This window comes from Schistocerca nitens, chromosome 1, assembly GCF_023898315.1.
Source record: "Schistocerca nitens isolate TAMUIC-IGC-003100 chromosome 1, iqSchNite1.1, whole genome shotgun sequence".
In the NCBI taxonomy this organism is placed as follows: domain Eukaryota; kingdom Metazoa; phylum Arthropoda; class Insecta; order Orthoptera; family Acrididae; genus Schistocerca; species Schistocerca nitens.
This window is the reverse complement of record NC_064614.1, coordinates 622,622,843-622,650,200: the sequence shown is the minus strand read 5'-3', so window position 1 is coordinate 622,650,200 and position 27,358 is coordinate 622,622,843. Positions and strand designations below refer to the sequence as shown.

Below are 27,358 nucleotides of genomic sequence, written 5' to 3'. Positions count from 1 at the left end.
AGCTTGTATGGTGGGCACAGGTACAGCTGCCCATGCACCTTCAACACCATACCACAATTCATCAAGAATAGTGACTGGCGTATTGTGACAAGACAGTTGCTTGGCCACCATTGACCAGACGTTTTCAATTGGTGAGAGATCTGGAGAATGTGCTGGCCAGGGCAGCAGTCGAACATTTTCTGTATCCAGAAAGGCCCGTACAGGACCTGCAACATGTGGTCGTGAATTATCCTGCTGAAATGTAGGGTTTTGCAGGGATTGAAATGTAACATCCACTGTTCAAAGTGCCGTCAATGTGAACAAGAAGTGACCGAGACGTGTAACCAATGGCATCCCATACCATCATGCCGGGTGATACGCCAGTATGGCGATGACGAATACATGCTTCCAATGTGCATTCACCGTGATGTCGCCAAACACAGATGCGACCATCATGATGCTGTAAACAGAACCTGGATTCATCCAAAAAAATGATGTTTTGCCATTCATGCACCCAGGTTCGTCATTGAGTACACCATCGCCGGCGCTCCTGTCTGTGATGCAGTGTCAAGGGTAACCGCAGCCATGGTCTCTGAGCTGATAGTTCATGCTGCTGCAAACATCATCCAAATTTTCGTGCACATGGTTTTTGTCTTGCAAATGTCCCCATCTGTTGACTCGGGGATCGAGACATGGCTGCACGATCCATTACAGCCATGCGGATAAGATGCCTGTCATCTCGACTGCTAGTGATACAAGGCTGTTGGGATCCAGCACAGTGTTCCGCATTGCCCTCCTGAACCCATTGATTCTATATTCTGCTAACAGTCATTGGATCTCGAACAATGCGAGCAGAAATGTCATGATATGATAAACTGCAATCGCGATAGGCTACAATCTGACCTTTATCAAAGTCGGAAATGTGATGGTACGCATTTCTCCTCCTTACACGAGGCATCACAACAACGTTTCACCAGGCAATGCCGGTCAACTGCTGTTTGTGTATGAGAAATCGGTTGGAAACTTTCCTCATGTCAGCATGTTGTAGGTGTCGCCACCGGTGCCAACCTTGTTTGAATGCTCTGAAAAGCTAATCATTTGCATATCACAGCATCTTCTTCCTGTTGGTTAAATTTCACGTCTGTAGCACATCATCTTCATGGTGTAGCAATTTTAATGGCCAGTAGTGTAAAACATCAAATCTCTGAGGTCGCTGTGACTGCAAAAAGTTCCTGCAAGAATGGGACCAATGATGAATGAAGAGAATTCTTCAATGTAACAGGAGTTCTACCCTTCAGCAAATTGCTGCAGATTTCAATGCTGGACCATCAACAAGTGTCAGTGAACGAACCATTCAAAGATACGGGCTTTCAGAGCCAAAGGCCCACTCGTGTACCTTGATGGCTGCTTGACACAAAGCTTTACACCTAGCTTGGACCCGTCAACACGGACGTTGGACTGTCAATGACTGGAAACCTGTTGCATGGTCAGACGAATCTTGTTTCAAATTGTATAGAGTGGGTAGTTGTGTACAGGTATGGAGACAACCTCATGAATCCATGGACCCTGCATCAGAAGGGGGCTGTTCAAGCTGGTGGAGGCTCTGTAATGGTGTGGGGCACGTGCAGTTGGAGTGATGTGGGATCGTTGATACGTCTAGATATGACTCTCACACATGAATGTACATAAGCATCCTCTCTGATCACCTACATCCATTCATGTCCACTGTGCATTTTGACTGACTTGAGCAATTTCAGTAGGACAATGCAACATCCCACACATCCAGAATTGCTACAGAGTGGCATCAGGAATGCTCTTCTGAATTTAAATACTTCCACTGGCCACCAAACTCCCCAGACTTTTAAATTATAAGGCATATCTGGGCTGCCTTGCAATGTTCTGTTCAGAAGAGATCTCCACCCTCTTGTACTCTTATGGATTTATGGGCAACCCTGCAAGATTCATGGTGTCAATTCCCTCTACCACTATTTCAGACATTAGTCAAATCCCCGCCCTGTTGTGTTATGGCACTTCTATGTGCTCGTGGGGACCCTACACAATATTAGGCAGATGTACAAGTTTCTCTGGCTCTTCAGAGTATTTAGCCCACATCTAAGTGAAATAGAGATGTCCTCTAACAAGAAGATTCCCAATCATGAACATAAAATCACAGCATCTGATGATGAGCTTTGACATTTAAAACTGGTGACTGCAAAAATAGATGTCATTTAAAGCAACTGCTTTCTATAGTTACACAAAAATAAATTATATACTTAAGAAACATTGAACAAGTGTTTAGAAAATGTAATATCACTGCACCCAATGCAAGGTGACTCCTTAAAATTCTCATGATCAGCACACAAGGGGCATTGTTTTCCACAAGGCAAGGGGTAGCAGACTTACAGCTTCTTTCTCTGTGACTGGAAATCGATCAGCACGAAGACTGTGTAGGACCTGATGGTACAGCAACTCTTTTTCAACAGGATCATCCAGGTCCATGTATTCATCAAGAAACAGGTGTTTTTTGAATAGGAACAAGTGCTGTTGTGGACGCCGGGCACCTTTCATGCTACCTGTACCAGATGCTACCTGACTTGCTGCTGCATTTGCTGTTCTGTATCGTTCCCATTTTGACATAACATCTGCTACTTTTTCTTCTGGCATGAGGCTCCGTTCTGATGAACCAAGTACTTCATATATGGCGTATCCTGAAATGAAAGAAACTTCTGTGTACTGGTTCAAAACAAAAAAAGCTTTTCTGGAGTTTCAGAATGCCTCAGAAAACACATCTAATCTTCTAACAAGATTTCTTTTTTAATTTAATTTTTTAAAAATTATGACAAACATATGGTGGTCTCTGAAAATCTCAAATTTGAGCAGAAAGTATCTAGCCTTTGATCAAGTTAGCCAAAGTGTTCCCTGAACTGTCTGACCATATGTCAATTATTAGCTTTTGCCTTATCTGTAATAACACATAGTGTCATTCTAAAATTATTGGCAGGTGTTTTGTTCCTACAAACATCAATTTTCTTACTTTACTTCCTTCATAAAAGGATGATACAGTAGTTGCAGGACTAAGAGGGTGTGAAATATTAATCACAAAAATTACGGACTTTTAATGTAAATATGACACACAATTAGAACCAAAACTCACCCATTGCTGTTTCTCGAAGGCCAATTTTATTTTTAACAATTTCCATGACATCCCTTGCAGTGGCAGAGGGGTGAAATTCAACTGCATGGTATTGGCCATCCATAAAATGAAAACGTGCATATATGGGCCTCCGGTTAATTGTACACAGTACTTCTTCTCGAGAAGGTGGCCACTGGCGGCGACGTGTTCCTTGGGTTTTATGGAGACACTGGGAACAGAAAGACCACATCATTTCACATAATTATAATATTACCATACATAGTTTATACCACAGAAAATAAGATTTGCATCAATGTCACACTCAAACCTCTGTAGTGCCATGTGTCCAGAGAACCCAATCTAGAAATGTTAAATTCAGACAAAGAAAGAGGGAATTGTTAGTACCTACTTTCAAGAAACACTTGTTTTTAGAACAGCTTAAAAATGTATAATATAGTACTTCAATTTTATAAACTATAGCTTTGAGAATAAATAAAGAAGTTTGTTGGAGGTAGCAGTTTATTCAGAAACAAGGTTAAGAAGAATCAATGAACTGCACAAAACAAGGCTAGCAAGAAACAAAAGGAACAAAGTGCTTTTTAATTTAATTATTTAGAAGTTTTGTTACTTCTCTTTGGCCTTCTTTCTTTACGTGAATTTAACATTTCTATTGAGCAGTGTTTTATCCAAATCATTAACTTAAGAAACAAAACTATTTTGTTAAGTGTATTGAGTAGCACTACCTTCAGTATTAGCGCTTAACGTTAGAAGAGATTTTTCAAATGCTACAAGTGCTCTTTAAATCAGCTCAGTTTTTCAAACAGGGGTTGACGAGGTCAGTTGGTTCCACTGGTCTGACCAAAACTGTATAATCCAATAAGAATCAGACAGACTCAAGTGTACACAATAAAATTACCTCATTTAAAGCTTTTGAAATATTCTGAGGGCAAAACACAATAGTTTTAATCTCATATACACACAACACAACACAAAAATAAAATCATCTAAAACTCAGTACTTATTTTTATTAAGCTCACCTTTTCAGCAAATCGTGCATACTTCCCTTCCTCTGTGATATAATCAGATGCACATCTACGGAGATGAGCAGCAAGATATTTGCGTACTGGTTTGCTTGGTGGAAGAATAACTGAACAAGCAAGTGAAAGCAGTGCCCAGTGTCGTAAATTAACCCTTGAGTTAGGATCAGGATGGTCTGTAGTTTGCTTGATCAACTGCAAGTACAGTTCTACAAGTAAACTATCTTTACGCATACATCGTTCCATCACCACCTGCATTTGCCTGATGTGGTCATCTTCCATATTCCGAACTGCATCACCTGAGAAGTCAAAAATGGTAAAGTTCTTGGTGTGTTTATTACAGTATCAACTCAAAAACTTTGCTATTTGCATCAAATAAAAATTCAGTTGATAAAACCAAAAAATTACAAGTGGACAGAATGATTGGACAATACTTGCCAGTATAAGCTGAATTTCCAAAACCTGTCAATATACACATTAAAAAGTAGATAACAGCTCTCAGAACTGTTAGTTCCTACATCAAAGAGGAACAAGGGACAGTTTGGGGAAAGACGGAAAGAAAGATGTTCAACTTCCCGCTCAAATTCTTAATTCACCATTGACCATGTACTGTGGAATAGGGTTTATAAGTGATAGCATGTTACAAGTGTAAGTGAAAATATCAAAAATTACATGTACAAATTAAATATTGTATAATAACCAGTTATACAGCTTTAAAATTAGAATCTTAAAAATTTATTTCAACATTAAAAGTATAAAAGAATTCTTTTATACTCCAGAATGGATTGTCAGCCAGCCAGTTAAAGAGTTTATTTTGAGACTGTTTAAAGCTGTAGTCGGAGCAGAATGTGATAATTTATTATATGTCTTCAAACAATTCACTTTCTCATCTTTGTCAGTCTTTCCCTAGACACGTTAATACTCAATTTGCGTCTGGTGTCACAATAATGAATTTCTCTATAGTACCAAATTCTGTTATTTTTTACAATGTGGATTAACAAGAAATGGGTATAAGGATTTAAAACTGTCAATATTTTGACCTTAGTAAACACAGGACAGCAATGCTCTTTGGGGCCAACCTTATAAATTATTCATAGTACCTTTTTCTGTATAAGTAGAGCATTTCTGATAAGACAAGAGTGTCCAAACAACAACACTCTCTAAGGTATTTATGACTGAAAAATTCTAAAGTAAGCTATTCTTAGATATTCCTTGCTAACTATATAACTAAATTTCCGCATGAGATATATTTGCAGACACAGCTGATGTGGGGTTGCCAGTTCAGTTTCAAGCTGATACATATTTCTACAACTTTTACAGAGTTTGATTCAACTTCTTTAGACAGCCTAAGAATAAAGTGTTGGATTTTCTCTGGACTACACACTAGTCTGTTAGGTGGAAACCAACTGACTGCTAATGCAAAGGCGTTCTGCATATTCTGATGTAAATCTGGTACGTCTTGATCTGTAGTTACTAATGTAGTAACATTCTCACAAAAAATAACTGAATGAGTCCCAACAAAATGTTGTTGTTGTTGTTGTGGTCTTCAGTCCTGAGACTGGTTTGATGCAGCTCTCCATGCTACTCTATCCTGTGCAAGCTTCTCCATCTCCCAGTACCTACTGCAGCCTACATCCTTCTGAATCTGTTTAGTGTATTCATCTCTTGGTCTCCCTCTATGATTTTTACCCTCCACGCTGCCCTCCAGTACCAAATTGGTGATCCCTTGATGCCTCAGAATATGTCCTACCAACTGATCCCTTCTTTTAGTCAAGTTGTGCCACAAACTCCTCCTCTCCCCAATTCTATGCAATACCTCCTCATTAGTTATGTGATCTACCCATCTAATCTTCAGCATTCTTCTGTAGCACCACATTTCGAAAGCTTCTATTCTCTCCTTGTCTAAACTATATATCATCCACGTTTCATTTTCCATACATGGCTACACTCCATACAAATACTTTCAGAAACGACTTCCTGACACTTAAATCTATACTCGATGTTAACAAATTTTTCTTCTTCAGAAACGCTTTCCTTGCCATTGCCAGTCTACATTTTATATCCTCTCTACTTCGACCATCATCAGTTATTTTACTCCCCAAATAGCAAAACTCATTTACTACTTTAAGTGTCTCATTACCTAATCTAATTCCCTCAGCATCACCCGACTTAATTCGACTACATTCCATTATCCTCGTTTTGCTTTTGTTGATGTTCATCTCATACCCTCCTTTCAAGACACTGTTCATTCCATTCACCTGCTCTTCCAAGTCCTTTGCTGTCTCTGACAGAATTACAATGCCATTGGCGAACCTCAAAGTTTTTATTTCTTCTCCATGGATTTTAATACCTACTCCGAACTTTCATTTTGTTTCCTTTATTGCTTGCTCAATATACAGATTGAATAACATCAGGGATAGGCTACAACCCTGTCTCACGCCCTTCCCAACCACTGCTTCCCTTTCATGTCTCTTGACTCTTATAAATGCCATCTGGTTTCTGTACAAATTGTAAATAGCCTTTCGCTCCCTGTATTTTACCCCTGCCATCTTCAAAATTTGAAAGAGAGTATTCCAATCAACACTGTCAAAAGCTTTCTCTAAGTCTACAAATGCTAGAAACGTACGTTTGCCTTTCCCTAATCTAGCTTCTAAGAGAAGTCGTAGGGTCAGTATTGCCTCACGTGTTCCAACATTTCTACAGAATCCAAACTGATCTTCCCCGAGGTCGGCTTCTATCAGTTTTTCCATTCATCTGTAAAGAATTCGCGTTAGTATTTTGCAGCTGCGACTTATTAAACTGATAGTTTGGTAATTTTCACATTTGTCAACACCTACTTTCTTTGGGATTGGACATATTATATTCTTCTTGAAGTCTGAGGGTATTTCACCTGTCTCATATGTCTTGCTCACCAGATGGTAGAGTTTTGTCAGGACTGGCTCTCCCAAGGCTGTCTGTAGTTCTAATGGAATGTTGTCTACGCCGGGGGCCTTGTTTCGACTCAGGTCTTTCAGTGCTCTGTCAAACTCTTCACGCAGTATCATATCTCCCATTTTATCTTCATCTACATCCTCTTCCTTTTCCATAATATTGTCCTCAAGTACATCGCCCTTGTATAGACCCTCTATATACTCCTTCCACCTTTCCGCTTTCACTCCTTGCTTAGAACTGGGTTTCCATCAAAGCTCTTGATATTCATGCAAGTGGTTCTCCTTTCTCCAAAGGTCTCTTTAATTTTCCTGTAGGCAGTATCTATCTTACCCCTAGTGAGACAAGCCTCTACATCCTTACATTTGTCCTCTAGCCACCCCTGCTTAGCCATTTTCCACCGCCTGTCGATATCATTTTTGAGAAGTTTGTATTCCTTTTTGCCTGCTTCATTTACTGCATTTTTATATTTTCTCCTTTCATTAATTAAATTCAATATTTCTTCTGTTACCCAAGGGTTTCTACTAGCCCTCATCTTTTTACCTATTTGATCCTCTGCTGCCTTCACTATTTCATCCCTCAAAGTTACCCATTCTTCTTGTACTGTATTTCTTTCCCCCATTCCTGTCAATTGTTCCCTCATGTTCTCCCTGAAACTCTGTACAACCTCTGGTTCTTTCAGTTTATCCAGGTCCCATCTCCTTAAATTCCCACCTTTTCGCAGTTTCTTCAGTTTTAATCTACAGTTCATAACCAATAGATTGTAGTCAGAGTCCACATCTACCCCTGGAAATGTCTTACAATTTAAAACCTGGTTCCTGAATCTCTGTCTTACCATTATATAATCTATCTGATACCTTTTAGTATCTCCAGGGTTCTTCCATGTACACAACTTTCTTTCATGATTCTTAAACCAAGTGTTAGCTATGATTAAGCTATGCTCTGTGCAAAATTCTACCAGGCGGCTTCCTCTTTCATTTCTTACCCCCAATCCATATTCACCTACTATGTTTCCTTCTCTCCCTTTACCTACTCTTGAGTTCCAGTCACCCATGACTATTACATTTCCGTCTCCCTTCACTACCTGAATAATTTCTTTTATCTCATCATACATTCCATCAATTTCTTCGTCATCTGCAGAGCTAGTTAGCATATAAACTTGTACTACTGTAGTAGGTGTGGGCTTCATGTCTGTCTTGGCCACAACAATGTGTTCACTATGCTGTTTGTAGTAGCTTACCCGTACTCCTATTTTTTTTATTCATTATTAAACCTACTCCTGTATTACCCCTATTTGATTTTGTATTTACAACCCTGTATTCACCCAACCAAAAGTCTTGTTTCTCCTGCCACCGAACTTCACTAATTCCCACTATATCTATCTTTAACCTATCCATTTCCCTTTTTAAATTTTCTAATCTACCTGCCCGATTTAGGGATCTGACATTCCACACTCCGATCTGTAGAATGCCAGTTTTCTTTCTCCTGATAACAACGTCCTCTTGAGTAGTCCCCGCCCGGAGATCCGAATGGGGGACTATTTTACCTCCGGAATATTTTACCCAAGAGGACGCCATCATCATTTAATCATACAGTAAAGCTGCATGCCCTCGGGAAAAATTACGGCTGTAGTTTCCCCTTGCTTTCAGCCGTTCGCAGTACCAGAATAACAAGGCCATTTTGGTTAGTGTTACAAGGCCAGATCAGTCAATCATCCAGACTGTTGTCCCTGCAACTACTGAAAAGGCTGCTGTCCCTCTTCAGGAACCACACGTTTGTCTGGCCTCTCAACAGATAGCCCTCCGTTGTGGTTGCACCTACGGTACGGCCATCTGTATCGCTGAGGCACGCAAGCCTCCCCACCAATGGCAAGGTCGAGGTTCATGGGGGGGGGGGGGGGGGGGGCGCAACAAAATGTAGACAACCATTAACTGCTACAATGAAGAGGAATGGTGAAAGGAAAGAACCTTGAGTACACCAGGTGTGACTTCCTTTAGGAAAAAATGACAATCTTTAACTAACACAAATTGTCTCCTATTTTTTAAATAAGAGTTAATTATTTCTAATGGTGAGTTATTTACTCCATAAAACTGCAGTTTAGCATATAAAATGTCAAAAGAAATACAATCAAAAGGCTTATTTAAGTCACACAATGTGAGCAACACTGTATTCTGTATTTCAAATGCTGTTAATGTCTGATCTAAAATTTCAATGACAGCAGAGGTAGTATCTTTTCCTTCTCATAAACCATGCTGTCTATTGCAGAGAAGGCATGTTTTCATATATAGGAACAACAGATAATGAACTGTAGTTTTGGGAGAATTGGTTCTCACCATTTTCGAATACTGATATAACTTTGGAAACTTTGAGGTGATCCTGTAGAATTCCAAATTCTAAGCATTTATTAATGATGAAAATGAGTGGTTTGCAAATAATATACACTGAAGAGCCTAAGGAACTGGTACACCTGCCTAATATTGTGTAGGGCCCCCGCGAGCACGCAGAAGTGCCACAATGCGACGAGGCTTGGACTCCACTAATGTCTGAAGTAGTGCTGGTGGGAACTGATACCATGAATCCCACAGGGTTTTCCATGAATCCATAAGAGTACGAGGTGGCGGAGATCTCTCCTGAACAGCATATTGCACAGCATCGCAGATTGGGATGTCTAGGGAGTTTGGTGGCCAGTGGAAGTGTTTAAACTTAGATGTGTGTTCCTGGAGCCACTCTGTAGCAATTCTGGATGTGTGAGGTGTTGCAGTGACCTGCTGGAATTTCCCAAGTCCGTCAGAATGCACAATGGACATGCATGGACGCAGGTGATCAGACAGGGCGCTTGCATACACGTCACCTGTCAGAGTTGTATCTAGATGAATCAGGGGTCCCACATCACTGTAACTGCACATGCCCCACACCATTACAGAGCCTTCACCAGTTTGAATAGACCGTTGCTGACATGCAGGGTCTCTGGATTCATGAGATTGTCTCCATACCCGTACATGTCCATCTGCTCGATGAAATTTGAAACGAAACTCGTCCGACCAGGTAACATGTTTCCAGTCATCAACAGTTCAACGTGAGTGCTGACGGGCCCAGGCAGGGGATAAAGCTTTGTGTCATGCAGTCATTAAGAGTACACGAGTGGGTCTCCAGCTCCGAAAGCTCATTGAATAGTTTGCACGCTGACACTTGTTGATGGTCTGGCACTGAAATCTGCAGCAATTTGCAGAAGGGTTGCACTTCTATCACACTGTATGATTCTCTTCAGTCACTGTTGGTCCTGTTCTTGCATGATCTTTTTCCAGCCACAGCAGTGTAGGAGATTTGATGTTTTACCAGATTCCTGATATTCACAGTACACTTGTGAAATGATTGTACAGGAAAATTACCACTTCATCGCTACCTCAGAGATGCTGTGACCCATCACTCATGGGCCGACTATAGCACCATGTTCAAACTCACAAAAGTCTTGATAACCTGCCATTGCAGCAGCAGTAATCAATGTAACAACTGCACCAGACACTTGTTGTCTTATATAGGCATTGCTGACTGCAGCACCATATTCTGTATTTGAATATGCATGCCTATACCACTTTCTTTGGCGCTTCAGTGTATAATCTTTTTTCTATTATGTGGTCAGATAGCCAACTTTCAGAATTTGAGAATTTTGATACAGCTTTTAAACTGTCTGTGTGTGTAACAAGATCCCACTGGAATTCTTTTGCACTCAAGGAATCTGTTTAACAGTTGCAGATGTGTCTGACTGAAAAAAATTTTTTGTCTCAGTTAATATACTGAAGTAGTTAAGTATTTATTTAGGTTCTCTGCATCAGTCTGAATTTTTGTTGAGTTTGGTCAGTAATGTGTTGTGTTACATTGTCTCAAGTTGCCCTGCAACTGCTGGGGGTTTCTATGAGGAACTGATGACCTCAGCAGTTTTATTTCTTAGGAATTCAAACACATTTGAACATTCCTATGTATTTCTCAGAAATTTTTATAAAAATTATCACTCTGCTCTGTACCACATTTATAATTATTTTTATACATTTAATGTGAACATGGACTTTGGTGACAGCTGTCAAAGTGGAGGCACTGTTGCTAGTTGGTGTGCTTGATGTGAACAGACGTACTTATGGAGCAACCTGAGAGGTGGATATCAGCATCTAGGTAGGTGGCTCATTGAGTTGAGAAGGACCAGGTTAAGCAGAATTGAATGAAAGAATGAATGATGTACTGACTGAATGAATGAATGACTGCAAGAGAAGGACTCGGCTGGAGTCTGAGTCACTTGCCCCGTCTTTCCAATCTTATCCAATATATTCCTCTTTCCTCTCTGAGGAAGAAACTAATGTGTGCAAGAGATTGATATTTTCAACTTTTTAATGTATGTATTGGCAGAACTTGAAATTGCACCTACTGATTGTAAGTATGGCTCAACCAGACTGTTTCCTTGTAAGAAAACTACAGTATGTTTTGCATAAATTAGATCAATACTAATACATATCCGGAGGGCATCCAGTGACATTTGGTGACAAAGGAAGATATAGCAAAAACGTTCTAGCGACAAATTAAAAAAAAAAAAAAAGCAACATGTTCCACAACATATTTTATTGAGCTCAACATAATACCAAAGGCAGTGAGAATTTTGGCTTCAGGCATAATTAATAAACTCAGTTACCAAGTTCGCAACCAAAACTTGGTGAAATTAAATAAAACAATTACATGGCATTAATGGCCGTGAGTCCCCACTTTTGGAATTTCAGCCACTGAGTTGCAAATCTTTTCAGTTGATGCCACATTCGGTGACCCGTTTGTCAATGATAATGAAAGGATAATGAGGACAAAACAACACCAAGTCCCTAAATGAAGAAAATCTCTGACCCGGCTGGGAATGGAAACCATGCCCACTGGCAGTCAGACATGCTGACCACTCAGCAAAGACAGCGTACACAAAAACTTGGTAAATTATTTTAATGTAAAGCTTCACTGTGGGATATATGAATTTTCAACCAACCTTCACCAGGTTTCAACAGTCCCTCCCCTTGACCTCACAACCAGTTGTCCCACTCGTCCTGTGGTCTGACTGTCCTACCCTTCCTTTTCAACCTTCCCCAACCTGTACACCTTTTCTCATCACTTCTGAAAGCCAGTATACTGTTGTATTTTTGTATGTGACTATTAGCACTACTGAAGTTTAATGTCCTGAAGTTAAGTTATGGACAGAAATTCTGGCTCTTAATTTTATAATTTTCTTGAGTGCATTTTTGTTTCTTAAAAAATATTGTTTATGTGGTACATTTCCCCATAACCCACTACAGTTCAAAAGGAATAGTGATGTATTAAGGTTGACTTTAGCACAAAACGGCGTGCACAAAGATGCAAAAAAATTTTTTATCCTCTATCCAATGATCCAACTTGTAAATGGTCAGCTTTTCTCCGTACTCGCACACGAATGTGAGATGACTCACTCCATTCCATTGCAATAAATCATACAAATTACCCATAGAACTAATTAACTAATGAACTAACTACATCAAACACATGAAATGGTAACAATTTGGTTCATAAATGTGAGAAATAAGAATAAATCTCAGTCACTGTGGAAGCACATACATGTATCATTACACTAATGCTAACATATTTATCATGGGAGATATGAAATGGAATGAGCATATAAGGATGACAGTAGGGAACGTGAATAGTTGGCTTCAGTTTCTGGGAGAACGAGAGTATGGGATTCCCACCAGGTAAGATTAGAGGAAGACAATGAAACAATTCAATGGCGTGCTGCTAGATTTGTAACCAGCATGCAAGTACTGCGGAGATGCTTCGTGAATTCAAATGGAATCCCTGGATAGAAGATGATATTCTTTTGACGAGGCACTATTGAGAAAATTTACAGAACCAGCAATGAGGCTGACTGCAAAACAATTCTGCAGCTGCCAACATACACTTTGCCTAAGAACCAAAAATATAAGTTATGAGATATTATGGCTTGTACAGAGGCATACAGGCATTTGTTTTTCCCTCATTCCATTTGTGAGTGGAACTGGAGGGAAATGTAATGCTACAGGGTTCCCTACACCATGCACCATACAGTGACTTGCAGAGCATATATGTAGATGTAAACATAGAAATTCAACATCCTTCCTTTATTTCACCAGCCCAGTTGCATGCTTTTTTTAGGGTGACTGGTTCTGATAAGTATTTTACTATCTTCAAATCTATGAATAAAACTAAATGCCTACTTTCTAATAAAGAGAAAAGTATTACTGATAATTTCTCCTTTTAACTACGTAGTTGTGTAAGCAACCCATTGTAGCCACACAGAACTACACATCAGAACACTACTGGTTTTCAACTGTGAAAAACAGTATAAATACATAATGAGAGTGGATAGGGGTGATGAGTGGGGAGTGGGGAAAGAATGTGACAATGGGGTGTAGGATAGGGAAGAGAACACAGTAAGTAGTAGAAGTGGATGACATCTGTGTAACAGATTTATATAAGAGATAGGCTTACAATGAAATTATAAAAGATGGAAACCAAGTTGATATATGAAAAGTGTAAATCAATAAAGTACAAAATTGTAAAATTTATAAAACAATAAAATTATAGAAGTGGAGTTATGTGAAGTGACTAAGATTGCAGAAAACAGCATGTGACATATATAGTTAATTCCATTTTCATCCTCATGCTGGCACTGCTCAGCAAGCAGGTTTTTCGGTGTGCATGGAAGCCAGTCTTAATGCTGGCCTGCAACTAGAATGGAGCATGAGCCAACACATCACTGCTGTCTTCTCTCAGTGAGACTTTGAAGGCTTCTTTCAGCCCTCTACATCGACCCAGTCCCTTTATCAACAAAAGCCTCACTTATTGAGAGAAGATATTGGTGGTGTGTCTGCTCATGCTTGATCCTAGCAACCAGCCAGAAACAGACTGGCTTCCAAAACATCACACAACCTGTTTGCTGTACACCACTGAGCAGAAGCGGATGTAATTAACTCAAAATATCATTGCTCTTTTCTGTAATTTTTGTTACTTCATATAATTTCACTTATACAATTTTACTGTTTGATAAGTTTTAAATTTTGCACTTCCGTTGTTTACACTTTTAATATTGTAGCATTAATTGCATTTACATAATTTCTCTATTTTATAAATTTACTTTAAGTCTATCTCTCTTACACAAGTTACATACTAATATCAAACACTGGAAAGTTTTGGATGGAGTGATGATGATGTTATGAAAAGGATAGACTAACATTCACTATATAGTGGAGACACTGAGTCACAGACAGGTGCAATGAAAAAACTGCTTTTGGCAAAAAAACATTCTTTTGAAGTAGAAAACCTATTGGCCAGAGACAGCCGTAAAATGCGTGTCAGTTTTGCTTGTGATAATGTGTGTGTGTTTTCTACTTCGGAAAAAGGCATTTTCACCAAAAGCTTAAATGTTTAGCAGTCCTTTCATTGTGCTTATTTGCAACTCAATGTCTTCTCTGTATTGTGGGTAGCAGCCTGTACTTTACATAGTAACATAATTGTTACTGAATGTAAATCCATTACACTTATGTCATGCATACAATTTCTTTTCCATGTCATCCATCCCATTCCTTTTCCCTGCGTTCTCTCCCTATCCCACTTCCCCCCTCAGTTAATATGGTCCACTGTTGCAAACCACAGTATTTAGATGTGTAGTTCTGTATGGAAGTGACAGGTTAATTACACAACTACCTAGCAAAATGCGATACTTATCTATAATAATTATCTACCTATTGCAAAGCAATGGCAAATATGTATTTTTTTCTTTACATCATTTTAATTTTTAGATCTGAAAATGATTAAATACTGATTGAAACTAGTCATCACAAAAATTAATGTACAGCTGAGACAGAAATAAATGATAAATGTTTAACATAAATATTTTTATCCAGTATGCTAGTGCCCTTATTAAGCAAACAAGACAGAAGTTTCAAACCATCATTTGTAAATAAAGGAAAGGCAACAGGCAACTGCTTGATTAGAGCAGGCTGACGCGTTGTGATACACACACGTAACAGACAACTGTGTTCACTGGTTTTTTAGCTCTTGGTCTTTTTCTAGTAGAAAGAACACACACTCACAAACAGAGACACCTAAACACACACTACTGCAGTCATGACAATACTTATTATTGATTACTGTTGCCTGACTGACAGATGAAGGGAAGGTGTATGAAGGATACATGAGGCAAGGGGGGGGGGGGGGGGGGCAGTGTATTGTGAGGCAGGAATGGGAAAGGCAGATGACTCAGCAGTTGTACAAAAGGATGGAAGGAGTTCTGAGGGGGTAGAGAATATAAGAGATATAAAAGAAAAGGGAGAGAGGAAAGGGAGAGGGGAAAAGAAAGGAAGGTGGAGACAGAGAGGCAGACAGGGAGGGAAGAAAGACGAAGCGGTGTGTATGAAAATAGATAAGAAATGGGAAGAGATAAGATGATGCAGTGGGAAACAGCTTAGCAGAGAAATTATGTTACAATAGTAATTAATTGTTCAACACAACCTGCTTGTTGGTAGCATTTTATTTTACTGAACTGGTTTCGGACATTGCCCACTGTCAATGGTATCTTCATGTTCTCTAGCATGTACCAGTGACAATATTTTGTAATATTCATGTAGTGATATGATTCCATAAATTATATATACAAATACATATAACCAGTATAAGAATTTTTTTAGTTGAGTAACATAAAATACTACCAACAAGCAACTTCTGTCGAACAGTTAATTACTGCTATGATATATTTACAATTTCTACAGGCTGCAGAGCACCAAACATAAAAGACAAGCTTAGCAGAGTTTTATGCCAGGAGATTGTGAGAACGCACTATATGCTGCAGAGAGAATTCCCACATGCATAGTTCAGAGAAACTTTTTCTGGAAGGGAATAAGCAAATGGCATGCTTAGTGAGGCAGCTTTGAAGTCATCTGTGTTTTGGTATGTGGCCACAGTTTGGCAGTGGCTGTTCATGCAAGTAGACAGTTGGTTACCTATTATGCCCACATAGAATGCTGCACAATAATAACAGTATACAGAACTGTTAACGCTTCCGTGGCCACTTGTTGACAAACTGCCTGTTGTCTTCTGTCTCAGGTTCTTCGGCTGATGCTTGTCTGAAGATTTTTCTGACATTTTGTTAGCACAAGTCACTGGCATTGTCAACTCTTCACCCTCCATTGATGGTGGTGGACTGTAACCAGCCTCATGGCTGCAGATTATATGTACCTGGTGCAACACTTCCCAAGGACTTTTCCGTGGTCATTTCCAGTGTAGTTCTCCTCTTTCTACCTGCAATAATTGTTCTCTACAGCACAGAAATCCAGGATCTGTTTACCTTAAGGCTTTCTTCTCTCTTGTTGAAGCTATTCTCATGTTTGTGTACTTCTATAGCTTCTCCGAACAAGTGGGTGTGTTAGATCTTCTCTACAGACAGAACGTCTGTGTCGGCGAATTATACTATGTGGTTGGCCTCACACAGCCTGTGCTCTGCCACGGCCTATTTTTCCTCCTGCCCCAACCTGCAATGTTGCTTATGTTCTGTGATCCTGGTGTTGATAGATCATCTACTCATTCCAACATAACTTTTCTGGATGTGCATGGTATGTGGTGTATTTCCAACATTTGCAAGTGGGTCCCTTTTCTCCTTTGCAATCTGAGACACCCTTTGATCTTCTTTGTCAGTTTGTAAATAATCTTTACTCTGTCTTTGTGCAATATATGGCTGATTCTGTCCATCACTCTGGGAATGTATGGCAGAAAGGCTGTACCCTACTTTTGTTTTTCTGATGTTGCACTTCACTGACTGATTCTGTTATAATTCTAATATAAATGGTGGAATAGCCATTGCTCTTCAGAACACTTTCCAGGCATTGTATTTCACAATTGTGGTGCTGTGACTCACTTATTCATCTTGCTCATGTTACAACCACATTAATCGTGCCTCTTTTCTGGATCAGACGGTGATTTAACATCTGTGCAGGTATCGGACCATGTGTGTCAGTTCTCGATAGACATTGTGTCCCAGGTTTTCACCATCCGTTTTGACCATTACATCTAGAAATGGTAGTTTTTTTACCTTTTCTACTTCAATTGTCAATTTTATGTTGGCATGGAGGCTGTTCAAGTGTCTTAGCAAGTCACCGAGCTGTTCCTCACCGTGGCCCCACACAGCACAGATATCATCGACATATCTGTACCACACTTTAGGTTTACAAGGTGCCAAGTCCAGTGCCTGTGCTTCAAAATGTTCCATGAAGAAGTTGGCCACTACTGGGCTAAGAGAATGCCTTCCAGCTGTTCGTAGAAGTTGCCAGCTGTTCATAGAAGTTGCCATTCGAAGTGAAATAGCTTGTGGTGAGACTTGTGAAAAAGAGCTTGGTGATGTCTTCTGGAAATTGTACCCAATGTGCTCTAGAGAGTCACTGAGTGGCATTTTAGTAGACAAAGAAACAACATCAAAGCTGAGCAGGATGTCGTTTGGTGCAAGTTTTAGTTTTTTCAGCTTCTCATTGAAATGTTCTGAGTCCTTTATGTGCATGTCAGTCTTCCCCACACGCGGCTGGACCAAGTGTTTCGGTAGTTTATATGTCGGCGAGCCAGGAGTGCTAACAATCTCTGGAGCACATCAGTCCATTTCGCCAGAGAGTCACTGAGTGGCACTTTGCTAAACAAAGAAACAACATCGAAGCTGACCAGGATGTCATTTGGTGCAATTTTTACTTTCTTCAGCTTCTCAGTGAAATGTACTGAATCCTTTAAGTATGTGTCAGTCCTTCCCATGTGCAGCTGGAGCAGAGAGACCAAGAGTTTTGCCAGTTTATACATCAGTGAGCCAGGAGTGCTGACAATCTATGGAGCACATCAGTTCCGTTTTACTGCAAGATATCACCAAGCTCTCTCATGCATGTCTCACCATGAGCTATTTCCCATGGAAGGGTAGCTTCTATGAACACCTGGACAGTGTCGCCATGGGTAGTCTCTTAGTCCAGTGGTAGCCAACTTCTTCATGGAACATTCTGAAGCACAGGCATTGGACTTGACACCTTGTTAACCTAATGTGTGGTACAGATATACCGATGGTATCTGTGTTGTGTGGAGCAATGGTGAGGAGCAGCTCGGTGACTTGCTAAGACACTTGAACAGCCTCCATGTCAACATAAAATTGACCTTGGAAGTAGAAAAGGTCAAACACCTAACATTTCTAGATGTGATGGTCACAAGGGATGGTGAAAACCTGGGATACAGTGTGTATCAAAAACTGACACACATGGACCAATAGCTGCACAAACTGTCAAATCACCACCCCAGCCAGAAAAGAGGCATGATTAATATGATCTTAACATGAGCAAGATGAATATGTGAGCTGCAGCACCTCAGGCGTGAAATACAACACTTGGGAAGTGTACTGAGGAGTAACAGGTATTCCACCAGTTATATTAGAGGTACAACACAGTCAAACACTCGGCAAAGTGACACACCAGAAAAAGAAATATTGGGTATGGCATTTCTGCCATAAATTCCCAGAATGATGGACAGAATGAGCCATATATTGCACATAGACTATTTACAAACTGACAACAAGGATCAACAAGTGTATCAGATTGCAAAGGAAAAAAGAGAACCACTTGCAATGTCGGGAATATACCACATACCACGCACATGCAGGAAAGTTATGTTGGAATGACTGGACGATCAGTCAACACCAGGATCACAGAACATAAGCAACATTGCAGGTTGGGGCAGGTGGAGAAATCAGCCATGGCAGAGCACACGCTGTGTGAGGCCGACCACATAGTAAAATTCACCCACATGGACATTCTGCCTGTAGAGAAGAGTTATCACACCCACTTGTTCAACAAGAAAGAAGAAAGCCTCAAGGTAAGTGGATCCTCGATTCCCATGCTGCAGCGAACAACAGCAAGAGGAGAACTGCACTGGAAATGATCACAGAGAAGCCCTCTGACATTGGCGCGCCAGGTACATATAATCTGCAGTTGTGAGCTTGGCTCCAGTCCACCACCAGCATTGGCCGAAGAATCTGAGACAGAACCCAGTTGATATATAACATGGCTGCTTTCACACATGATGTCAGAGGAAGACATGGCTTGGTAGGTCTATTTATGGATGAGTTGGATAAGATATTGTCTGTATAAAGGCTCTGGTAGTATTACTGGTATATTTTGACAATTCCTGTTCTCCACTGCAGATGAAATGGACACAGGTGATGGTGCTATAAGAAAGATTTTTGGACCAGGAATGGATGACAGCTTCAAAGTGGAGGTATTGTTGATGGTTGGTGCTCTTGATATTAACAGGTATATTTACAGGCTATTCAGACGGCTCCATAAATATGTTTGCTCATATCAAGAGCACCAATCACCAACAGTACCTTCAGTTTGACAGTTGTCACTTGTTCCATGTCAAAAAGCCTTTGCCTTACAGCTTCACCAAGCACAGATGCCGCATCTGTAGTCGAAAGCAGGAATTGACGAAATATAACAATAACCATACCAGGCCCTTAATGACAGACAATAACCCATCCTGCTCACCCATAAACAAATACCCCGTATCGTCTCCTTCTCTGAGACTAGTAAACCTGCTAATCAACCACCACCAAACAACACTCTTCTAATCACCCAGTATCACCCTGGCCTTGCAAATGTCAAACACATCTTTCACCTGAGCTTTGTCTAACTCTCAGTGTGCCATGAGATGAGGGATATCGTACCCAAAATCCCACTCACATCACTCAAAGCAGAGTTCCACTGCCCATCCATCCTACAGACCAACCTTGATCATCCCTGTTCTATCCTGCACCCAAACCAGCACATTACAGGTTATTCCCTTGTAGACAACCCAGGTGCAAGAGATGTGCCATATCATGGACTGCAGTCCAGTCACAAGTTTGTCCTATCCTATACAAGGTAAAGTCAGGTGTGAAAGAAGCCATGTTATACACCAGCTATGCTGGAATTACTGTGTAGCATTCTATGAGGACGTGACACGTAACCAACTGTCCACTAGCATGAACTGCCACTACAAAACTATGATCAGTTACAAACTTGACCATCCAGTGGCCGAACATACTGTACGTCATAACACAAATGACTTTAAGAGCTGCATGTGACATTTGGATACTCTCTTCCAGCACAAGTTTCTCTGAACTACACAGATGGGGATTCTCACTCCATATCCTGGATTCTCACAATTCCCCTGGCCTAAGCTTCCACTAATCCGTTTCCCACTGATCTCACTTTACCTTTTTTCTTATCTCTTCTGTCATTGTCTGTGCTATTCCTTCCCCATCCGTTGTACAATTTATGATGCATGATAAAATGGACCAATAAAAAAATCAATCAATCAATCAATCATATCATGTACTACCTTCTCCCACCAGTTTTCCATCCTGCCTCTCCCCAATGCAGGTATTTTCTATACATCTCTCTTCTCCCCTTCCCCCTTTCCATGACTCCCCCTCCCATTCTCCCTCTCCATCTCCATCTTCCTCTCTTGTGCCCCCCCCCCTCCCCCCTCTTTCTATATATCTTATATGTTCTATCCCCACAGCATTCCTTTCGTTTTGTTGTGCAGCAGCTTAGTTATCTGTTTTTCCTCCTCCTGTCTCACACTACTCCATTACCTCCTTCTTGCCTTGTGTGTCCTTCCCTACCTCATCCCCACATCCATCAACCCTAGCAACTGCTCTTAATAATTGATAATCGATAATCAGTGTCACTATGGCCACGATAGTGTGCATTTGGGGGTCAGTGTGGTTTATTGTGTAAACGTGTGTACTTGCTACTTAAAAAAGGGCCACAGTTCGGAACATAGTTTTCTGTTGTGAATGTCTACACAATGCACAAAAGTCTGATATTGGTGACTGATTGCCTTCCCCTTATTTTACATATTGTTCCCTCCAGGAATTTCCATTATTTTATCATAGTTTATAACCCAGCAAAATGTTCGATAATATGTTTAATTTATCGTTTATATGGTGCTCACTATGTAATATGTGCGTTAAAAATAAAATGTGTGGTTTCATACATTTTACAGTTGTATTTATTAATACATGTATGAAAACTATCTTTACCATTCTGACTTAGCCCTGCATAGGCTAATATAAGATTAAATATCTGGATTGCTACTGTCTCTTCAGATTCAGGCATCTTGCTCAGGCTCTGAGGTATGGGCTGACGACTAAATGCCCAATACGCATAAGGAAAACCTTTGTAGGTTTCTCCATGTTCTGCAGTTGAACCATGTTCCTGTCGTAATTTTTCAAGACGATGTTTACTTAACCTGTTGAGACAAATGGAATTCAAATTAACAAAATCAAGCTAAAATCAATTACTCAATATATGCCACAATGGGAAATGTTTTCATAATAACATATTAATACTCATTACTTAGCTGCACTAATCAACCAAGAACTCTAGTAAAGGTAAAATATTTGTGTGAAATATTATATACACACATGGCTTGCCATTAAATATAGACAATACCATAATTACACCGGCTATCTGTTTCACTAGTATTTGTATTACACCCATAGTTTTCCTTCACCATAAGTGCACTGTTCTGTGTAAATTTAAAATCATGGTTTATAAAAGAAATGTTCCAACACATCTTGGTGTTTGTCATATTCTATTTATTTACTTTTTTAACATCACTTCACAAGAATATATTGATGGATAAAAGGCTAATAACCCCCTCCCCACCCCATCCTCTCCCCAAACGTGTTTCCAGAAGCTGTTTACATATTACCGCTTTCTCACAACCATTCCCATAAATAGGTGTGTCTTAACCCCTCTGCCCCAACAGTTTTATTTCTAGATAATAAGCCATTTGTGTTCTATGTTTGATTGAAATTCCTTCATGAATCCGGAGTTATGCTTCCACTTTGCTCCCTTCCCTCCCCACCCTCTGTCATCCCCCTACCCTACCCTCCAATTATTACTATATCCCTAGGACTGCCAGGGCATCCTAGTCCCACTGTATCCCCCCCCCCCCCCCCCCCTTCCCCCAAAGAAAAATACACTTGACATTAAATTATGAGCTTTCTGGTGTTGAGGTATGTGCCATAACACCACCCAGTACCTAGGTCTGCCAGTATATGTCAGGTGAGTCATTCTTTTCCAGACTTTTGAAAATGACTGCAATGTATTCGAGTTACGGACAGATCCGTTACGCACGCTGTACGTGTTTGCACTCCAGTCAGACAGCAGCCTGTATAGATTTTATGCTTATGAGCGTGTAATGAGCTTTTACCTGACAAAGGAACCTTATGGATTGACCATAAGCAATTTTCTTTATGTATATCTATTGGTAATCAGTTTCCTAAAGCAGTGCCACACCATTTTAAAGAAGAAAAAATTGAAAAAGTTACCTCTAAAAAGGAGATGATTTTTAGCTCTGTTAAGTACAAAACAGTTCACTCAAGTCAAACTCATGCTTGTAGCTGAACGAGTAGCACTGCAGTCTGGTAATCAAAGAGTCTCACGTTCAGATCTCCTACATGGAAATTTTTTTTTTTTTAACTTTTATTGAAAAACTCAATATTTTCTCTCAAGTAGAAATTATAATAAACAAATACTGAACTATAATTTTCTATTGAAAATAACATCATATTATTTTCAATTACGTGTTAGATGAAACAAATTAAAATTTGAGAGAGACATGTGAAATGAGTTATGTATATAAAAAATAATCCAGAATAAATTTTCACTCAGCAGTGGGGTGAGCACTGAAATGAAATTTCCTTGCAGATTAATCTGCAAGGAAGTTCCATCGATAATACTGGTTCATATTGTAAGCTCGTTCCACTGCTGAATTGAGAAAGAACAAATTAGTGTCATTAGCAGTAAATAGATGAGATATTGAATATCCAGGAAAAAAATGCATTTGCAGTTGACCAGCTAATCTTCCTGTAGATTCAATCCCGCCTTTAGAATTTTTGTGTACTACAGTTCACTAGATGACTAAAGTTGTGAAGTTGAGATAGTTGCTGTAGCACAGTTTACTGTAAATAAGCATCCATTTGAAGATATTTTGCTGAATAAATCAGATTGATAATACTTTAGACTACCAAGTTTGTAGTCTCATGACATAGCACACATGTAAGTTTACTGTCTAAAATAAGACATTAATATTTATTGTGGGATTTTATCTTATCTGGCATAATGTGTGTTTCATGTTAAATTTCTTGCACTTGACATAGAAAACAAATCTTAAAGCACCTAAATTTGTAGTCTACGTTCTTGTTAGTTCAGTGATTTGACACCTGAACATGCTTCAAAGCAGAAATATGTAGCTGCATAAATATATTTTACATTCACTGTATTGATCTCCATACACTTTTAGACTAAACAGTATTACACACGCTTATAATTGGTCCAGTATGCATACAATTCAAAACATGTTTACTAGTGTATTTTCCACAATTCCCTCATGTTTTTGCCTCAGTGTCAGAGGTGTAACAGTGAAGTTTGTTATCAGCTAGTGTTCATTTGTATGTGCCACTGCAGTTAAGCAGAAACATGGCTGCCATACAGTAGGGGTTTTGGCCACTACCTCTCTAAAGACGACTCACTCAATATGACACCTAGTGGCAGCACTACGTGTAACTGTGGCATGATGCCATGAGCCACAACCCCAGAAAGCTCAGGATTTAACACTGAGTAAAATAATCTTTGGCTAAAATTGCTCCAACTATTTACAGTTATGCTTTATATGTCATGCCTTAGTATCACCACTATCAATTCTAGGAGGTTAAATGTCACTAGGGCAATCACCAAACAGCCTAGCAACCACAAACTACGAATCTGACAATCATATAACTTGCTTTTGGTATTGTTTACTTGTCACACCTCCACTGTACCTCTAAGCTCACCAGGCAGGCTTTACCCTGTAAGTATATTTTTCATATACCATATACCATACGTACGCACCACATGTCATTAAAATCACTCCTTGTGTTTCAGATGCTTACATTTCACCACTTTTGCATTCCTATACCCAAAAACAGCATCTCATCCCAAAAGTATTTATTACTTAATTGGATGGATAAAAAATCTACTCACCAAGGGGTGGATGAACACAACATAAAAGACTGTTGTGATTAGCAGGCTTTGAGAGCTAGTGGCTCCTTCTTCAGGCAGAAGAGTTGAAGGGGAACGAAGAATGGTGAAGGAAAAGAACTGAAGAGGTCTAGGAAAAGGGGTAGATTTCGGGGAAAGTCACGTAGAACCATGGGTCAGGGGAGACTTACTGCACGGGATGAGAAGGAAAGACTGGTTCGCTTGACGAGTAGATTTTTTTATCTATCCAATTAAATAATTTTGTCAAAAGTATTTATTCCTAGATAAAAAGCAAAATGTGTACAAACAATATTATGAAAAGGATAAATTGCTACACCATAGAGCTGATGAATTGAGTTGCAGACAGGCATAAAAAAAAAGACTTTCACATTTCGATTTCAGAGAAATCCTTTTTCAGAAAAGAACACACACACATTCACACAAGCAAGCACATCTCAAGCACACATGACCACTAGCTCTGCTCGCTATGGCCGGAACACAAATGCCATGTTGAACGAAAGCAGCACTCTGGAGTGGGACAAGGAAGGGAGAAGGATAGCAGGGTATGGGTGGGTGAAGAGAAGAGTGCTGTCTAGTGGAGTGTGCAGGGCCTAGAAGGCTGCCAGGCACAGTGTCAGGAGGCTGTGGGAGAGTGAGAGGGGGGGGGGGGGGGGGGAATCGAGTGGAAAGGAGAGAAGCAGAGAATGGGAAAAAGGACTGGTGGGTGTGTTGGCAGAGAGAAGTGCACAATGAGGGTGAGGGGACAGGAATTAGTAGGAGGTGATACGGAAGAAGAGGCAGAAACTGTTGGATGGAGGATGTGGGAATAGTAGGCTATCATAGTCTGACGTCAAGATAATTTTGGGTGCGGACAAAGTATTGTAAGAACAACTTCCATCTGCACAGTTCAGAAAAGCTGGTGGTGGAGGGGAAGATCCAGATGGCCCAGGCTGTGAAGCAGCAATTAATATTATGGTCAGCTGCAAGTTGTGCCAAGGGAGGTCTACAATACTCTTGGCCACACTCTGGTGATGTCTGCTCAGCCTGGTCTAAGCTGGATTGTAGTCATGCCAACATAAAAGTTGTGCTATGATTGCAACAGAGCCTGGTATATGACATGGCTGCTATCACAGGTGGCCTTGCCTCTGATGGAGTAGGATAAGCCTGTGACAGGACTGGAATAGGAAGTGCTGAGTAGGTGGATTGGGCAGATCTCACACCTTGGTCTTCCACAGGGATATGATCCCTGTGGGAAGGGGTTGAGGTCAGAAGTGGCATAAGGATGGACTAGGATGTAGTGGAGGTCAGGTGGGTGACAGAACACCACTTTAGGAGCATTGGGAAGGATCTTGGGTAGGATGTCCCTCATTCCAGGACACGATGATAGACAATCAAAGCCATGACAAAGAATGTGGTTCAGTTGTTCCAGCCACAGTAGTATTGGGTGACAAAGGGGGTGCTCCTTCTTAGCTGGTGGTTGGGGGTGGTGGTTATATGGCATGGAAAATCTGTTTGTGGACTAGATCTTGAGGATAGTGCCTGCCTGTGAAGGACTTTGTGTTAGACTGTCAGCATACTGGGCAAGGGAATTCTTGTCACTGCAGATATGCTGTCCCTGTGTGATCACGCTATATGGGAAGGTTGTTTTGGTGGGGAAGGGATGGCAGCTGTCAAAATGGATGTACTACTGGTGGTTGGTGAGTTTAATGTGCACAGAAGTGTGGATGGGATTCTCAAAGAGAAAGTGGTCAACGTCCAGAAAGATGGCACACTGGGTTGAGAAGGACCAGCTGAAGTGGATTGGAGAAAAGGTGTTGAGGTTGTGAACGAATACATTATTGTATTTTTTATAATTTTAGCATAAGACCTTCTTTTGTTAAATTCAAGACATCCCCACCACTCCCATTCCCTGCTTCCTTTGCCTCTTCTACTCACTGTCCCTCCATGTTCCCCATTCCCCTTCCCCTCTACCCTATCTCCACTAGATAAAAATTTAAAACACTGATTGAAATTGCAAAAAAACAGTCCCTTGATATGAGGTTCTTACACAGACAAGACAAACTGCTGACACAACTGCTTAGGTAAATTCTAAACAGTCATGTGCAATTTTTTTCTGCTTCTTGTAAAATATTAGATGGTACATATTTAGTTTTACTTTGTTTCAGATCTGAAGATGATCGTGGGAGATGAAAACATGTCATGTAATTAAAAATGTCCTACTGAGACTCAAGAACAAATGAGAGATATTTTAGATGATAGAATTATTTCACAGTGTAAGAATTATTTCACAGTGTAAATAATATTTCGCAGATCTATGCATTAATTGAGAGAAATGGAAAATAATTTTTGACTAACAGGATAAAGCATTTTGAGAGCCCAACAATAGAGTGAAACATCCTTTCAGAACCCTGAAAAAGAGAAATTTTTCATTGGAAAATGCATACAAACAAACCTTCTAAGTGTGTTCCGAAGGAAACTACCTCCAGTATCTTGGGGCTTCCTTAATATCTCACTGTCTATGAGGTTTCGCCGGCAGTTGACTAAATTCTGATAGAGTCTAATACGATCTTCATTAGTTATTGGTTTCACCTGCAACACAAAGATTATCGATGTTTTACTGTACTATAATGTAATATTAATGAAAAATTAACAGTACCAAATACAACAATGAAGATACACATTGGATTGTTTTATAATTAAGATAAAATTCTGAAATTAAAAAAATTACATCTAATTTTAAAAACAGTTTACACATAATGAGCTTTTAAATTTAATGGTTAAACTTTTAGCATGCAGCACTCACAATTCCTATTTTAAAGGTGTAGAAAATTTCAAGTATAATAAATGCAAAGGATTTCAAAATAATGATAAATATAATTGGTCAGAGCAGTATTCTGAGCTAAAGGAAGTGAAAGTTCTAGCTTCAAGAGGTCACAAAGACAAGGAATAAGGGGGAACAGAGCACAAACATAACAATAGTTTACAGGAGGCAACGGCACACAAAAATGAAATGTTTCTAATCCCCCCCCCCCCCTTGCGCGCGCGCACACACACACACACACACACACACACACACACACTGATCTCATAGCTACCTGAAATCTCTACATGTAGCACTATACTTTGATTTTGTAGTTACCTTTTTTAGATCTACAGTACAGTGA

The 27,358-nt window shown here is 40.0% G+C and overlaps 1 protein-coding gene across 1 annotated transcript in view; it reads right to left on the bottom strand.

Moving 5' to 3' along the window:
• The window catches only part of LOC126257510 (myosin-I heavy chain), an 829,484-nt gene that overhangs the window by 26,555 nt on the left and 775,571 nt on the right, over nt 1-27,358 (bottom strand). Inside the window, exons 28-32 of the mRNA XM_049955569.1 lie at nt 26,647-26,783; nt 21,209-21,417; nt 4,150-4,448; nt 3,134-3,341; nt 2,383-2,687 (exon numbers count right to left, since the gene is read on the bottom strand). Coding sequence (XP_049811526.1) covers nt 2,383-2,687; nt 3,134-3,341; nt 4,150-4,448; nt 21,209-21,417; nt 26,647-26,783 — 1,158 coding nt within the window. The remainder of the gene's footprint in view (nt 1-2,382; nt 2,688-3,133; nt 3,342-4,149; nt 4,449-21,208; nt 21,418-26,646; nt 26,784-27,358) is intronic.